Source organism: Gobio gobio (genome assembly GCF_949357685.1).
Source record: "Gobio gobio genome assembly, chromosome: 4".
NCBI lineage: Eukaryota > Metazoa > Chordata > Actinopteri > Cypriniformes > Gobionidae > Gobio > Gobio gobio.
The window spans coordinates 51,190,182-51,208,214 of record NC_137100.1 but is presented as its reverse complement, the minus strand read 5'-3'; the positions used below and the strand labels follow the sequence as shown (position 1 = coordinate 51,208,214).

The window sequence follows — 18,033 nt, the reverse complement described above, 5'->3', positions numbered from 1 at the left end:
GCTTCTGAGTTCTGATATGGTTTCCAATGTGTAGTTTCTTGGAAATGCTTCTTATATCGTAGTTCATTCCTGGTACATCAGCTATTTGAAAACTGGAGTTGTCTATTCCGCTGTCGTGGACTCACCTTGTAAATATATCATGACAGGGCAAGATTTTTTTTTTCTCTGTATGTAAACCTGCTCTGGAGTTGTATTCTCCAAGTGAAATGATAAGTGAGATCGTAATGCTGGATCTTGACCGGCCGTTTCTAAGAGTTTTGAGCTTGTGAAACAGCCCGGAATCAAAATTTGTGAGGATGTTTGAAAATGAATGTCATCCTCACTTTGATCACAACTGTTTAAATTAAAACTGGATATATTTTTGCATCTTTTGTATAGATTTGATGTAGTGTTGGGATCATGTGGATTTGTAGTTTGCATATGTAGAATGTGAAAAGCTGTATAAGAGCATTTTTTTTTCTAGTCTTATCTGTCAATGGTACTGACATGTATAAAATTATAACCACTACTTGTACGCCACAGGTTTCTTACACTAATGTTTCATGAATAAAGATGTAATAAAGTGTTGGTTATATTCATTTGCTCTCTTTTTCAACAATTTCATATTTTTTGTAAGTGTTTAATCAGCCACAGAGAGGCGCTGTTGTGTAAGTATATGGTGCTCACGGTGGTTACTATGATCGGCATGCCACTGTTACTACACCGATCAGGCATAACATTATGACCCCTGACAGGTGAAGTGAATAACACTGATTATTTCTTCATCAAGACACCTGTTAATGGGTGGGATATATTGGGCAGCAAGAGAACATGTTGACCTCAAAGTTGATGTTAGAAGCAAGAAAAATGGACAAGCATAAGGAAAGTGAGTTTAACAAGGGCCGAATTGTAATGGTTAGATGACTGGGTCAGCACATCTCCAAAACTGCAGATCTTGTTGGGTGTTCCCGGTCTGCAGTGGTCAGTATCTATCAAAAGTGGTCCAGGGAAGGAACAGTGGCGAACCGGTGACAGGGTCATGGCGGCCAAGGCTCATTGATGCACGTGGGGAGCAAAGGCTGGCCTGTGTGGTCCGATCAACCAGACGAGCTACTGTAGCTCAAATTGCTCAAGAAGTTAATGCTCGTTCTGATAGAAAGGTGTCAGAATACACAGTGCTTTGCATTTTGTTGCGCAAGGGGCTGCATAGCAGCAGACCAGACAGGGTGCCCATGCTGACCCCTGTCCACCTCCGGAAGTGGAGACAGTGGGCACATGAGCATCAGAACTGGACCACAGAGCAATTGAAGAAAGTGGTCTGATGAATCACGTTTTCTTTTGCATCACGTGGATGGCCGGGTGCGTGTGCGCCACTTATCTGGGGAACACATGGCACCAGGATGCACTATGGGAAGAAGGCAAGCCGGCGGAGGCAGTGTGATGATTTGGGCAATGTTCTGCTGAGAAATCATGGGTCCTGCGGATGTTACTTTGACACGTACCACCTACCTAAGCACTGCTGCAGACCATGTACATCCTTTCATGGAAACGGTATTCCCTGGTGCCTGTGGCCTCTTTCAGCAGGATAATGTGCTCTGCCACAAAGCAAAAATGGTTCCGGAATGGTTTGAGAAGCACAACAACGGGTTTGAGTTGTTGACTTGGCCTCCAAATTCCTCAGATCTCAATCCAGTCGAGCATCTGTGGGATGTGCTGAACAAACAAGTCCGATCCATGGAGGCCCCAGCTCGCAACTTACAGGAATTAAAGGATCTGCTGCTAACATCTTGGTGTCAGATACCACAGCACACCTTCAGAGGTCTAGTGGAGTCCATGGGTTGACGGGTCAGGGGGACCAACACATTATTAGGAAGGTGGTCATAATGGTATGCCTGAACGGTGTATAGTATGTAACGTATACTGTGAACAGCTGATGAGCTTCTAGATTTGATCAAATTTGATAAAACTGTGTCCCACAATGCAGCGGGCTTGACGTGACAATATCTATTTAGACATATTGCGACTTTTTCTTGACCCGTAATTTCATTGGATAGAAAAGTTCAATATAACAGATGCCACTCTATGGTCTAAACGTAGGCTACGGATAATGAGTTATAGTGCAAACCTGGTCCTGTAGCACCCCCCTTCAAGTTTAATAGAGACTCCAAACTTCCAAAGTCGAATTCAAAACGGCATTTTATTTATGTATATTATTTTGCGAGATGGGGACGCACCTTAAAGGGTCGTTTTAAACCCAAGTGGGCATAGAGATGTCGTCTGGTGGTGGTACATGGGGTCCTCTGGTCCTTCGCCTTCAACGAACGAACGAAGCCGCGTTATTAGCATACACGCGGCGGTCACAAAAAGACGTAATTGGCGTAATATGATAACGTGATCCTGAGTGGCGCGCGTCCATTTAAACCAATTTTTTTTTACGGTCTATGATTTAAACCCAATGTAAATACAAAATATCTTATATAAATTACATTAACTGAATATTAAACAAGAGAAAATTCATTTATTTAAAATTAAATAATTAAAATTGTTCAGCAAGTGCTTTGTAGAATCGTCAAAAAAGGCAGTTTACTGTTTTAGACTGTTTTTGATTAAATAAATGCTTGTGACCCCCAAGCTTCTGATCAGCAGAGTATTATGTACTTTCAAATAGCTACTATTTGTAAAAATAAAAATAAATAAAAATAATAATGAGCCGATAATATTCTCAAAGTATACTGCACAGTACAAGTAATCCACTCAGAACCTTTTTTTGTTATTGCTCATTTACTCCTATAAGTGATAGGCTAATAAGACATGAATTTGTAGTGTAAAATATGGCAAGATAATGTAAAAAAAAAAAAAAAAAAAGTATGACAATACAATTTCAAACTGAATTTATTTCACAGCAGTACAAAAACCTGCCAAAAAATAAACATACAATGTTTTCTGGAACCTTAAACAGTTTTACAGTCCAATAAACCATGGAAAAACAAATGCATACATAAAAATAAAAATAAACATTTCATACACTCAAATCTCTGCAAAATGAAACCGTAGTATATTATTTTAATACATCATCTTGCACTCTCTTTCGGTCTCTGAAATCTAGTGCCTTAATGGAATAACATCCAACTCTTACACAACCTATTTCTCAGCAGTTCATGCTTCATCAAGTCCACCGTTTTACTTCAGCCCATCTGTATGGTCAGGAACAAATGAACATTGATACAAAAAAAAATGTAACCAGAGACCACGAATCAGACCCATTCTGATTGGTTTGCTGAAGTCATGACAGCGCTCACTTGCTCTCTATCAGATTGTAGCCACAGAAGCAATAATACATTCAAATGTAATTTACTAAGGCAAGATCTCTGGAAAGCTTTCCTCTTCATTTAGTCAAAGCCTTCACCTGGCTTGGCTCTAGCGTCCCAGGCCACATGATCTGCCTAATGAATATGGATTTCTGGGAAAGACTCAATTAGCCCTAGCTGCAAACCAAAGTTCCCTATAGAACAGCCCAGCTGTAGAGCAGCAGATTGTAACACATTTACAATTTCCGTTTCAACTCAACCGCATTAGGAACAGAAACAAAGAAAAAGGCAGGAACGAAGATAAGAATGGATTGTCTTCTCTTTCAAAACACCTGATCATCTGATCCATCGACACTTCTTAAGAAGACACGGAGCAGTTAACGGGACTGTCGCCCTCTCATTGGAGTTTAACAAGCAGGGAGTATTCATGCCCTGTGATGATCTGCACGAAATGTACTCGCAAGAATCCTTGACATGCATATTTATACACAACCACCATTTCACCCTTTCCAGTGTATCCCCATATGTCCTACTTTCCCCAACAGCTTCGTTGAGGAAATAAGGACACAGTCTGGGTTCCAAAAAAATCTTTCCACCGCTCTCTCAGGGCACATGCCCTACCTTTACCGTGAAACCGTGCTGTAAAGGCAAGGTAAAGAGAAAAGAGACGACAGGCAGAGGGAGGTGGACGTGGAATTTGGTCCTTTGAGATTCTGCAGTGCTGCATATACATCTTAACAAGACGCCTGTCGAGGCGCTCATCCTGTTCCCCCATCAGGCTCCGGGGGTCCCCGCTGTCCCCATAAGAGGATCGGCCCCCTCTACGGGCTCCTGAGTGGGGGTCTGGTTGTTCGGTTCAGCCATGATGACGATGGTGTTCTCGTCCACCAGCTCGCAGGTGGGATTGGCGAAGGCAGAGAGAGGAAGAGTGATGCGATGCATTTCGCGCTCATAAACGCGTTGCTCGTGCTGTTTCTTGAGGTCACGACCCCTACGGGATGAAAAACATAAGCATTTTACTTCATTGCCACACACAAATTTATATGTAATCTAAACTTTAGTCATGTTTTATGTCACTTGTCAACTGATCAAATAATAGAATGGGGTCAGAGACCACCAGTGAAATATAATTTTTTTTTTTTTAATTTTGGCATTTAATTTAAATGTGTTGTGCAGTGCTGCTCAAATGTTCCTCCTGTGTAAAATATTCAGTTCGAATGAACTTTGATTCAAATATGACTACTTCAATCATTAAGAGCCTGTTTTTCTTAGGGAAAAACATCCCAGATTTGTAATGTTTCAATGATTTTCACTGTACATAAAATGAACCTCTGGATATTCAAAAGAATATTGAAGCTTCTGTCTCGGCAGCACAACCATTCTGAATTACATAATCAAAATGAATGACTTATTCTGCAGTGGTTCCACTTCATTTTCTCTGAATATTTTGAAGATTATTTCCATGTGTAATATTATCCATTTCAGTAATATTTCACAGTGACGCACTATAGACAGGAGCGATTTGTCTCAAGTATCACCTATTTTTGGCGTCAAGATATAAATGTGCAACTGTAGAGAGAGAGAGAGAGAGAGAGAGAGAGAGAGAGAGAGAGAGAGAGAGAGAGAGAGAGAGAGAGAGAGGAGACCAGGTCTAATTCCTCATTCGCTGCCAAGCAAGAGACGGATGCCAATGAACGCACTCCGGTTCCTAGAAGTGGTCGTGAGAGACCATGGGAGCTGAATGCTGGAGAAATGTCACATCGCTGGACACACCCCTGTCTATCCTTCCTTTCACTCTATCTCTCTCTGTCTTGCCCCTTCAGGCTGTGCACAGCAGACCTGCGACATGTTATGCAACCCTCCTACACTTCCCCATCACTGTGTCTGCTGTGAGCTCTGCTTTATCACAACTGAACTGAGCCGTACCATCTTAATTTCTCTTCTTTAAATTCACAAGCTTTCTGGCAAGAAGTAAAGCATTTGGTTGAGGAGGTATGAACATTTTGAATATATGAGATCCATGTGCGATTACATCATACCATGTTTCATGTGGGTGACATTGTCCCTAATCCCACCTCTCAGCTCAACAGCCTGCCTCTGCTTATTAATACTCAGCCAATTAATCGCTAGAAATATGATGACATGCGCACATAATCAGCTGACGCACGACCACGTTGCCTAAAGCTATTGGGTAATCCAAACGAGTAGAGATGAGTAGAGATAGAGACGAGTTTTAGACCTAAATTCAGATGTTTACTGTCATTTATTCTAAGACGCTGAGAGGGTGAGTCACATGACACCTTGAAGGACATGTCATATATCACCACAAAATAAGAAAAAGCTAGAGCATTTTTATGAATATTAAGCACAGCTTTTAGTTTGTTATAGTGCCTTTATGACGATTTCAATAAAAAAAAAACTTGTAACATTATTTAATCTGATAAATAATGATATAGAATAATGTGAATAAAACATTGACTTGCTTAATTGTCATTAAAATAAGGCAAATATCAAATGGTCCAAAAATAAGATTCATTGTTTTTTATACTAAAATATATATATATACACGTCTTTGACTTTAGGCTGAAATGTAATCAAGACACACATTTCACACACTTCATGATGATGTGTGTGAAATGTGTGTCTTGCTGATGTGGCTTGATACACCTGCATTTGCATCACATTTGGTTCATGACAAGTTCTGGTACATTTTGATTAGGAATGTGTAAAACAATTGATATCTCTGAATATCTCTGAATAACAGTCATTCTGTTCCTCCCCAAACTGAACACCCACTTCTAAACATCAGAACAACGCCCTAAATATAGACAGTCAAGATGCCTCCAATATCTACACACACTCACCATCTCTCTCTCATGTGTCTAATGGCATTAAAGTGACACCGACACTGACAAACATGGTATGCGTTTCCAGCTAAAGCCCTGCCTTGTGATCCGACATTTTATTCCATTGAAAGCATGTAGCAAACTCAATGACATCCTCTATCTCTGTTCTACAGACAGCGCCTCTGAGCAAGATCAAAACCAACAAACATCTCAAAAAGTTCAAACACTATCCCAAACAACTGCTCCTCAACAAAGAGAAACTAATATTATTGTAAATTGTACATTAAGTACAATACCCAGCCAAAAAAGTCGCTTATGACTTATGACATTATTCTAGCACCAGAAATTGATGCACCTCTTGATGGAAATAAATGTTGTCATGTTATTTCCATCAAGAGGTGCATTCATTTTTGGTCAAGGTCTTGTATTGACAATGCAAGAGTCCAGCACTCTGTAAAGTCTCCTCCAGCACATCCCAAAGACTTTCAAAGAATTGGAGGTCTGGACTCAGAGGTGCCAATTCATATGTGAAAATGATTCTTCATGCTCCCTGCCCACACCAATCTTTCACAATTTGAGCCTGATGAATCTTGACTTTGTCATCCTGGAATATGGCCACGATGTGTCTTCCTACATGGTTGTTAGTTCGCCTAAAAATTATCCCATCATTTACTCACCCTCAAGCCATCCTATGCGTTTATGACTTTTTTCTTTCAGCCAAACATAGTTATATAAAGAAATATCCTGGCTCTTCCAACCTTTACAATGGGAGTGAATAGTAACTGAGATTTTGAAACCCAAAAAGCGCATCCATCCATCATAAAAGTAATCCATACAGCTCCATGGGGTTAATAAAGGCCTTCTGAAGCGAAGCGATGCGTTTTTGTAAGAAAAATATCCATAATTCTAACTTTATAAACTAGAATCACTGGCTGTGGAGTGTGTAAAAGCTACCCACTCCACAAATGGAGGTTAGAAGAACTGTTACCAAAAATATAGAAACAATCCCTGCAATAATGATCCAATCATGGACTCTTAATTTAATTCCAAACCGCGACTTTATTTGGCAGGGCAGTGTATATTAAGGGCCAAACATCTCCTGAGTCTCCAGAAGTGCTTTTTGTCTGTTGACCTTCCCTATTGATCATATATGTTGTCTATTCTCTGTTCTCAATGCACACTGTGATGGGACATTACGTTTCAGGTAATACTGACCGTTTGTAGAAGTATCCCATCGTGATGCCACCTCCAAGTAGGATGATAATGGCCATCATGAAGACGGCGAGAACATAACCTGCCAAGGCAGGGAGGATAACCAATATAAGCAGGAACATCTTGGTTTTCAGATTTAGTTTGAGGTTTTAATCATCTCATCCCAAGACCTACCAAGAGTCCCAAGGTCTTTCTTCTTCTTAGGTCCAATCCTGGCCTGCTGGCGCACTCCCTTCACGGGCTGCACCGCTGCGCCCTCCACCTGCGAGGGGAAGGAGTTTGCGGGTTCAAAGGTCTCCACCATCCTTGGGGTGAGTCCCTGAGTGGGGACAGTCACTTCTGGAGCCGTAGCTTCTGTGGAGTTTTGGTCTGTGGGGTGACAGAATGAACAGGATATGAGCGTTTTTCTGCTTTTTCTCGATCTGCAGTGCTAATGTAAGTCAGCTCTGCACTCCCATCAATTAACAAGTCCATTGGCATCACAGCATTGTACTAAACAGTTTTACTGTGGTCTGGGAGTGAGTGCTCTAAACTGACAATTTTGTCCTCTACTAGCCATGTCTTTTTACAATGTTTAAGTTGTTGTTGTTGTTGTTGTTGTTTTTGTCATAAAAAAAAACACATTTAAAAGTTACAATGAAACATATGCAGTGTCAGATCCTTTTTTTTTGCATATTGTGACATACATACGAGTGAAATTGATTATATAAAGATAAAAAAAAATGTTGGGATGGGAACTTGGTTTGATCCATGGGTTGTTGATTAGATGGAGGCAGATCTGAATGCGAGCTTGCAGTCGATTGTAAGAAAGGGCCAGGATGTAAGTGGACTAAATGATTGGAGAAGTCTGGAGTATGTCACCAAAGTGAAGATCAAATTTTCCTTTTAAAATAAAATATACAGATGGATGAATCATTCACAATAAGATCAATAACATCGATTTAGAAAATAGGGTAAAGTTTAATTTCATGTCAACTTTAAAACAACAACAAAAAAGATTTTGGCCAAATAAATGGTAACTGGACTGCATTTATATAATGCTTTCAACAGACCCATGGCCATCCGAAGCGCTTTACATATTGCCTCACATTCACCCATTCATACACCGACTGTCAGCAAGGCGCCATCCAGCTCGTTGGGAGGTCTTGCTCATGGACACCTCGACACTTGGTCAGGTGGAACCGGGGATAGAAACACCAACCTTCCGGTTAGTAGACAACCAACATCAGGGGTCTCCAAACTCGGTCCTGGAGGGCCGCTGTCCTGCAGAGTTTAGGTCCAACCCCAAATAAACACAAAAAACACTCACAAAGCCCTTGTAAGACATTGATTAGCTGTTTCATGTGTGTTTAATCGGGGTTGGAGCTAAACTCTGCAGGACAGCGGCCCTCCAGGACCGAGTTTGGAGACCCCTGACCTACATGAACCACTGAGCCACTGCCGCCCCAAAAACATGCTCCACACAAGTATGTGAACACAAACACTCATTATAATTGCTCATTATGTTCTGAAATGAGTCCGAATGCAATTCGCAGAACTGATATAATAGTGCGGTGGAATGCTATTTCAAACAAAGCTTTAGTCTTTACTAGACACACCAGGCAAATACTAGGACAATTTGTTTTTTTCTTTTCTTTTTGAAGCAAGTGTAATGAGATACAGTTTGGCTATTTTTATTTAAATAGGACATCAGGTGGATGGGATGTGTTTCAGAGGTCCCGTAGGAAGAATTCACAGTTGAGAACATTAACATGTGCCTAAGTTGCTGTCCCAGCCCTCTGGATTTTTTCCACCACCCTCTACTCTAAAAAAGTTGTTTACACACTCCAGCAGAAATAAAGAACATGAGGTCACAGCTCAGCTAGCCAATCAGTAGCTGTCGCCATGGTGTGCATGTTCCTCACAGCCAATCGGAATCACAGAGGGCGAGGCCTTGGCCTTCAGCTGCCGAACAAGTTTTCTTGTTTGTTCCTTTGTCTGTCCCAACTGAAGAAGCCTCAAGGCCGATGAGGAGTCTAGACTTGTGTTATTGTTTAACTTTTTATGTTAACTTTTTTAACTGTTTATCGGTCCTTGCAGCATGTTGAGTCAAAAGATAATTCTAAGGTAATCGCATCAGTGTGGAGTAAAATTGACCAAATGGCCTAGAGTCCTCAATAACAGTTTTTCTTCAAAGGAGGAAACAACACACTGCCATACTGTTTTTTGTTGTTGTTGTTAATGAACCAAATAAAATACAGTTTGGCCTGGCTTATCAAAAAAAGATAATGTTTAATTCAGCTGTAGTTTGTTTAGAGTAAGCTCAGGGGAAAGTGAATGTATTAAAATATTTGGCGCAGACCTTGTTCACTCCCCAGAGGATGCTTGCTTAAAGCCATTTTCTTTTTCCCAGAAAAAGTAAGATTGCACTTTTGTGCATTATGTAAATATTTTTAGACTAAAAGTTTGAGAATGTGGAAACCGAGTAGCACATTAGTAAGACCCAGTTGTGAAATGCCAGAGAAAGACACAAGTTAAATAAATCACTTTCATAAATCATAATTACATTTTGTGCCAGAGTGTTTAACCCCCACCCACCAACCAAAACCCCAAGTGCTTGATGCTTAATTTCATTACAAAAAACATTTAATTTAATGTCAATAATTTAGAATACATTTATGTGAAGATTTATATGGATCTATAAAAGCTGCTGTGATTTAAAGAGAGATGATGAGAGAGATGATTTTTGAGGGAGAAGATGGCTACCTTGGCATATCTTAATATCACATGCTTCTTTTCTGGTTTCTCCACTGGACCCAGAGACGTAGCACCAGGGCTTCTCTGAACCATCTGGGTTACGACAGAAATTGTGATTCCCAACATCTTCTGACAAGAAGAAAACAAACAATTAAACCCTTATATACGCTTATATATTTTCTATCACAACATTTCTATGTTTGTGTTTTTGAGTTGTAGTGAGTGTCTCCCAGACATGCCCTCGTCTGGATTAGGGAATTGTGATTGCTCAGCTTTTTGAGTTAGGGCTCATAATATCATCTGGGCGGCATGCCCTCTTTACATAACCATAATTAACTAAATCTATAATCAGCAACATTGACAGTTTGCATTTTGCACACTCTAATTAACGGATACAATCTGTAAATATGCATTAATGTACATATCTTAGCTTGATTTCCTCAAATACAATGTTTTGGGGTGTTATACAGTAAAACTATACAAAGAAATCAGGAAGTTACCCGTCTGTGAGTCTTTAAATGTCAGGTTTAGAGTCTTCCAGTTGAGGCAAATGTTCCCTGCGGATGTCTTCTGTTGCATTCCCCTGTAGTTCTCACCATTAGATGTTATACACTCTGTGTGAAAAACAAACGAACTTCATGTGATTTAGAAGATTGGTTTCAAATCAGTTTAATTTGGAATAAAGTATCCTAGTTACTATTTTATGTTTAAATAACAACAAATTCATATACTAAACAACCATAAGTTAATAAAAACTATTCATTATGAACAGATATGGAATGATAAAAAAATAGATGTAAAAATACAAAATGGTGATTTCCTTTTTTAAACTTAAAATAAAATATTTTTTTTTATTTTTTGAAAGCTATTGCAGCAAATTGAAATAGGATCTTACCTTCAACAACAGACGAGCTGCTTACCAAACCTGAGCTCAGCAGGAGCGCAAAGTAAAGCGGTCGAAACATTTTTATATTCGTCGATGTTATTAACAAGAAGAACAATTATTGTTCATGACGACTCGACATAAAACCGCTTAGTTTTAATGGAAGAGCCTGTGGTGAATGAATCGATCCACACTGCTCTCCAAACACACTGCAGTCGTGCTGTTGTTTTGGGCTCTGAGCTGGTAAACAGCCTGAATGGACTGATCGCAGGAACTCCCTTTGCAGTGACTCCGCGTCCTCCGGGTCCTAGAAACAAGCAGCTTCCCTGATTAGTATTATCAGTATGATGCATGGCACGTGAATGATGATACATGGACGAAATGACTACAATGTTCCAGCAGACAATCGATTGTGTTTGAATATTTTAATATAAAAGTATTATTAATTGATATATATATGGTAACACTTTACAATAAGGTTGTATTAGTTAACATGAACTAACCATGAACAACACCTCTGTTCAGCATTAGTTAATCTTTGTTAACGTTTGTTAATAAAAATCCAGCTGTTCATGGTTTGTTCATGTTAGTTCACAGTGCATTAACTAATGTTAACAAGATTTTAATAATGCATTAGTAAATGTTGAAATTAACATTAACAAAGATAAATAAATGCTTTATAAGTGCAGTCCATTATTAGTTCATGTTAACTAATGTAGTTAACTAATGTTAACTAATGAACCTTATTGTAAAGTGTTACCATATATATATATATATATATATATATATATATATATATATATATATATATATATATATATATATATATATATATATATATATATATATATATATATATATATATATATATATATATATATATATATATATATATATATATATATATATATATATATATATACACACATACATATATACACACATACACACATACATACATACATACATATATATATATATATATACACACCGATCAGGCATAACATCATTACCACCTTGTGGTATATATGTATATATATATATACATATATACACACCGATCAGGCATAACATCATTACCACCTTGTGGTATATATGTATATATATATATATATATATACACATATATACACACCGATCAGGCATAACATCATTACCACCTTGTGTTGGTCCCCCTTTTGCTGCCAAAACAGCCCTGACCCGTCAAACCATGGACTCCATTAGACCCTTGAAGGTGTGCCGTGTTATCTGGCACCAAGATGTTAGCAGCAGATCCTTTAAGTACTGTAAGTTGCAAGGTGGGCCTCCATGGATCAGATTCGTTTGTTCAGAACATCCCACAGATGCTCGATTTGATTGAGATCTGAGGAATTTGGAGGCCAAGTCAACACCTCAAACTCTTTGTTGAGCTCCTCAAACCATTCCTGAACCGTTTTTGCTTCGTGGCAGGGCACATTATCCTGCTGAAAGAGGCCACAGCCACCAGGGAGTACCATTTCCATTAAAGGGTGTACATGGTCTGCAACAATGTTTAGGTAGGTGGTACATGTCAAAGTAACATCCACATGGATCACAGGACCCAAGGTTTGCTAGGAGAACATCGCCCAAATCATCACACTGCCTCCACCGGCTTGCCTTCTTCCCAAAGTGCATGCATCCTGGTGCCATGTGTTCCCCAGGTAAGTGGCGCACACGCACCCGGCCATCCACGTGATACAAAAGAAAACGTGATTCATCAGACCAGGGCAACAGGGCATCTTTTTCCATTGCTCCGTGGTCCAGTTCTGATGCTCACGTGCCCGCTGTTGGCACTTTCAGCGGTGGACAGGGGTCAGCATGGGCACCCTGACTGGTCTGCGGCTATGCAGCCCCATACTCAACAAACTGCGATGCACTGTGTATTCTGACACCTTTCTATCAGAACCAGCATTAGCTACAGTAGCTCGTCTGTTTGATCGGCCTCAATGCTCCACACGTGCATCAATGTGCCTTGGCCACCCTTGACCCAGTCGTCGGTTCACTGCTCCTTCCTTGGACCATTTTTGATAGATACTGACCACTGCATACCCCACAAGAGCTGCAGTTTTGGAGATGCTCTGAGCTAGTCGTCTATCATAATTTGGCCCTTGTCAAACCCAGTTTTCCTGTTTCTTTGAGGACAAAATGTTCTCTTGCTGCCAAATATATCCCACCCACTAACAGGTGCCGTGATGAAGAGATAATCAGCGTTATTCACTTCACCTGTCAGGGGTCATAATGTTATGCCTGATCGGTGTATATACACAGACACACACACTGGCTCAGTGGGTAGGAGAGCCCTTTCTGTGTGGAGTTTGCATGTTCTCGCCGAGTCTGTGTGGGTTTCGAGGTGCTCCAGTTTCCCCCACAATCCAAAAACATGGAGACGTGAATGCGTGTGTGAGTGAGTCAGAACTGAAGCCATGGGGAGGGTTGGGAAAAGATCACACCACACACTTGTTTTAGGAATTAGTATGAAGACTTTTTCAAATGTTATACAATAGTTATAATGTATCAAACTCTACTACTACTATTATTGTATACAATGCATAATAAATTATATCTTTACTATTATTATGATTATCAGTAATATTATATTAATTATATATAACACAAATTATATATTTTTTTATTATGCCATCTATGAATATTATGTTATGCGTTTTGATTTAATTCTCAGATGACACAACCGGACCTCTTTCAGACATATTTTTGTGTCATATATAATGTTATTAGCATCTTTTCTGATGAAAGCTATGTGCCTGAATGAGCTCTCATGCAACATGGGTTCGCAAAGAAAGAAATAGGCCAAAACCTGCGAACAAAAAAAAAAATACCATTACAGCACCATCAATTCATCCATTCTTGTTAAACAAATCTGACAAGCAGAACTTCATTAGGAGATCAAGGAACAATGAGCGCCTCTATTATTGATAAGGACGCAGAGGGTTCCCTGAGGAGAAAAACACACTGTTGATTAGTGATGACACAATCGGTGTAGGCTATTCAGCTTCTGAAACAGCTAGATGAAAGACACATGCACACACTTTGTTCATAATCATGCTCTTTTTGTTAAGAGTTTCTCAGTGGTACATTCTGGACATTTCCCTTTGTTTAAAGTGCATTCCCTTAAAAGTACAGTACAAACCATTATAAATAACAGCTTTCGGTTTTCACAGTAAGATCAGTGTCATGTTTTCTGCGGTTCACCATTAATCACCAAGTACCATCTTGTCTTCTTGTATCAGATCAGACTTTTAGAAATCTTGGAAATAATTTTGAGGTTTTCATAGCATTTTGAAGCATGGAAGCAAGCAATTAGACCAGATAGTTTACTTCCTTTCCATGGCTGACCCACTTTTATTTTCCAAAGTAATTACGCAAATTTTCCAAAGTAAAATTGGAGCCAGGTTGCCAGCTTTTTTTGTGAGTTGTGCAGCCAAGGAGATGAGCGTGAGAGAGAATGGAAAATCCAAACTACACTGTTGCTTTGTTTTAAAGTTTGTTGATTATGTTATTGCTTTTTTTGACGCCCAGCCTTTATTCCTGTTCTAGAAATTCTATTTGTTATGAAGTCCTGTTCGACTGGTTTGTTTTACTGGTTTTGTGTTATTTGAAAAAAAGAAAAAAAGTGAACACATTTTGAAAGCTTTAAGAATACAGCACACATGCATAGTCATAAACAGTAGCGAATAAACATGATAAATACAAATAGAACCAGGGACAATCATGATTCATTATTCAAACATTAGTCATTCAGCACTATTCACGTTACATGCAAAAATTCATTAAAATCAAACTGCTGTGATAAAAAAAACGAAGTGTAATTTCTTCGTTCAATACTACTGCTCCACATAAGGAAAACAGGAAGTGAAATGTGGGTTTATATGGCGAAGACTGCAGATAATGAGTGGAAAAAGCCCAGACAAACAGATCCATCTGTTGAGTCCTGTTAAAAGACTTCCATATATTTGCACATACAGACATCTAACATTAAACAACTGTCTTTTAAATAGTTTGAATTAATAAGAAAACAGAAATAGCTAATTTATAGCCCATTTGGTAGTTATGAGCTTTTTTTTAATTGGCTAGTCAAGTGAAACAACAACAACAACAACAACAAACACAAGTTTTTTTTTTGCTATAAAAAGCCTAATTCTCCACAATAGTAAGATATTCTCCAAGTACTAAGATATTTTAAATATTTCTAAAATTTTTCGTTGTGGCCCCCCGCTCCCCCGCCCATGTTTTTCCAATTAAATCCACCTGAATGTCCTCTAGACTCTAAAAAATCAATACATCATTTATAATACATTTGAAGCATTCATAGAGGCGAGTGAATCTTTTCAGCGTTCGCTGTAAACTCAGACCATCTGCTCCACTGATGGCTACTGGGATACCCAGCTGCGTCCTAATACTGTGTCCTGTGACACACAGGCGTGTTGCACAGCAACTGAGTACATATTCCAAACATGAATCATCAACTCGCCCTATGCTGAGGGCAGAAAATGGACACTTAACCTGGGAGACAAGCCTCTAATATGGCATAAACCAAGCACTATTCCCCTGCTGTTATGGTAGGGCAACTCTACTGTTGCCGCAAAAGCCATTACATCACTGTTTGATGCATTTACCCCTGCAGTGGTAACCTGAGTAGAAGTGGCTTACGCCAAGAGAAGATGAGGATGAGAAACGGGGTACAGAGTGAGAAAGAAAGATGTAAAACAAAAACGGTGGGAATCCTAAAACTATATAATATGTATTGGACAAAAGAAAGGATTTGTGTTTCCTGTGGCACTCTTTTGTTTTTCGGAATATCTGCATTTAGCAATTATCAGGGTTCAAGCGTTTTAAGGCCTTTAAGCACATATGCTTAAAAACAAAATATAATGTTTTATTTAGCAAGCATGTAACCACTTAGATCATAGATGGAAAAGCAGCTATAGCGTCACCTACGGTCTGATCTCCATAAAAAAGTGTACATACTTGTGTAGAATCATATGTTGCATGTGCTCACCTATTTTTGTGAAGTTTTCGTTTAGGAGTTATAGGCTTTTGCATGCACTTGACCACGGCCATTCTATAAATTACCCTATTATAGTTGTCCAAATGCAAAAGTTCAACTGTTGATCTAGAGAGTCCAGAGAATTGTACTACTTTGGTTTTATTCAGATTGAGCGAAAAAACCTAGGACTAGTTCGCAAAAGTTTTTTTTACATAATCGCAAATCGGTTAACCTTGTCTTAAAGGTTCTCAAACTTAATTTGCCGATGGCAGCCATGTTTTTTGAGATACGCCAATGTCCTCATAAACTATCATGGCACCTTGGACAAAGACAGATCGGACTAACGGTTGGGTGGTTATAGCCATTTTCATATTGTTTCCTGTTATAGCGCCACCAAGTGGCTAATCGTCACTTTTTTTCACGTGACCTCAGCTCATACACATGGGTCCTGAGTTTGGTACAAATATTTCGTTCCATTCATGAGTTGAAGCCATTTTAGCACTGGTTTGGTTCCGATCGGGCCAAAAACCTAGGACTAGTTAGCAAAAGTAGGTTTTTCAAAAAATCAAAACCAAGGATTTCAATGATATGACACTTGAGCCTACGCCTAATGGTTTAGTAGTTACTTTTGCCCCCGTCAGGCTGATCGGGGCGAGCCTTGGTGATGTTGTAGGTGGTGTGAGTACTACCAGCCCTTTCAAGTCTCTATGATTTACGGTTTGGTCTGCCCGATCACTTTTAGGGGAGAATGCTGACCCTTGGAGAATTTTACAATTACAAAAGGGTTTCAGGGTTTTAGCGCTATGCGCTTGAACCCCAAACAACAGCAACATGGAGGGGTTTGAAAAACACATGTTGCCTTGTTGACTGGACTACTATGTCTTATGAGGCAGAAGCAGAAATGTAGGAGGCTAATATGCACATTTATTCCGTGCTGTTGTTTCCAGTCTTCAAATTTCCATTAGATTGTCATTTTCTGCTCAACCGGCACTTTGCAACAACACAACCTTGTTTCTGCAGCGACTTTTAGCATGTTTCCTGTAACGTCATCTGACAAGTTTACGCTTTAAGAGAAAGTGACATGAACCATGTGAAATTCAATTAGAGCGGTCAGACAGAAACCGATTTCCAGAAATGCTAAATTTTAATAGGATTTCGAACCACATATGAATGCATTTCATGGGATTTTTTGCCGTTCACACTGGCTAAATATGATTGAATTTCTATCGGATATGCACAAAAATCATATTTAGACTGACAGTCTAAACAAGGCTTAATTGCGCATGCTGTTTGTGTGTCAGAAGATGCTCTGAGATTTGTGCGAGGCAGCTCAAACCGGTTTGGGCTTTTGTGAAGTGTTATCACAGCTAAACATGTTCCACCCCACCCCTCCAAAGCCACTTGAAGGCAAGCCTGGAAGTTTAGCACCAAAAAAAAAAAAAAAAAGCGTAACGCCTGCTAAAGCTGTGATATGCAGGGAAGGAGACAAGAGGCTGTTTTTTTTCTTTAAATGAAGGTCAATGGAGGAGAGGCTTCCCTACAATGCTAATAAACTGCTTTGGTGGGAAACGGCTTATAATTTAATTAATCGGCTTATCTTCAATCTTCTAATGCTCTTAAACATTTGTTTAGGATATATCCTTTTTTATCCTTTTGAGTTTTCACCCCAAAAAAATGCTGTTTTATAAGAGAAGTCACTGAGCGACGGGTATGACTCAGTCCATACCACTTCTCATTTATCCGCAAACAGTCGCACAACTCTGAACGAAATTCAATGACGTCAAGGCTGCAATGTGTTGTCAAGACACGTGATCCAAGGAAGAGCCACGGACCCTCGTATCTCCCAATAATAAGACCATCTCTGACTGCATTCCACATAAAACCAATGAGTCTCTGAGTTCACAGAGATTGAGCACATGAGATTGGATATCAAAACTTAAATCAGCTAAAAAAAAAAAAGTTTCAGATCAGGGTTAGACAAGGTTCTAAAAGACACTATTTTCTTTTAGAGCTGCTATACAGTCGAAACTAACTCTTTTTTTGATA

At 39.3% G+C, this 18,033-nt stretch overlaps 1 protein-coding gene across 2 annotated transcripts; it reads right to left on the bottom strand.

The window, feature by feature from the left end:
• Positions 1–2,754: 2,754 nt before the first annotated feature.
• On the bottom strand, positions 2,755–11,254 carry pik3ip1 (phosphoinositide-3-kinase interacting protein 1). 2 transcript variants are annotated; one of them, XM_079814879.1, is made up of 6 exons: positions 10,977–11,254; positions 10,582–10,695; positions 10,091–10,210; positions 7,520–7,714; positions 7,349–7,427; positions 2,755–4,278 (listed from the first exon to the last, which is right to left on the bottom strand). In XM_079814879.1, exons 1-6 carry the CDS (start codon positions 11,044–11,046, stop codon positions 4,062–4,064), a joined length of 795 nt encoding a protein of 264 aa, XP_079671005.1. In that variant the 5' UTR covers positions 11,047–11,254; the 3' UTR covers positions 2,755–4,061. The 2 variants fall into 2 exon arrangements, with proteins under 2 accessions (XP_079671005.1, XP_079671006.1); XM_079814880.1 differs by having other exon boundaries at positions 2,849–4,278; positions 10,091–10,207; positions 10,977–11,251.
• Between the last annotated feature and the right edge of the window lie 6,779 nt (positions 11,255–18,033).

Excerpts from the sequence above, each read along its gene's own strand:
- pik3ip1 (XM_079814879.1), bottom strand. The coding sequence starts at position 11,046 with ATGTTTCGACCGCTTTACTTTGCGCTCCTGCTGAGCTCAGGTTTGGTA. Across the intron at positions 10,696-10,976 it reads CAGCTCGTCTGTTGTTGAAG|AGTGTATAACATCTAATGGT; the intron begins GTAAGATCCTAT and ends TTTTTCACACAG. Across the intron at positions 7,715-10,090 it reads TGATATTAAGATATGCCAAG|ACCAAAACTCCACAGAAGCT; the intron begins GTAGCCATCTTC and ends GTCACCCCACAG.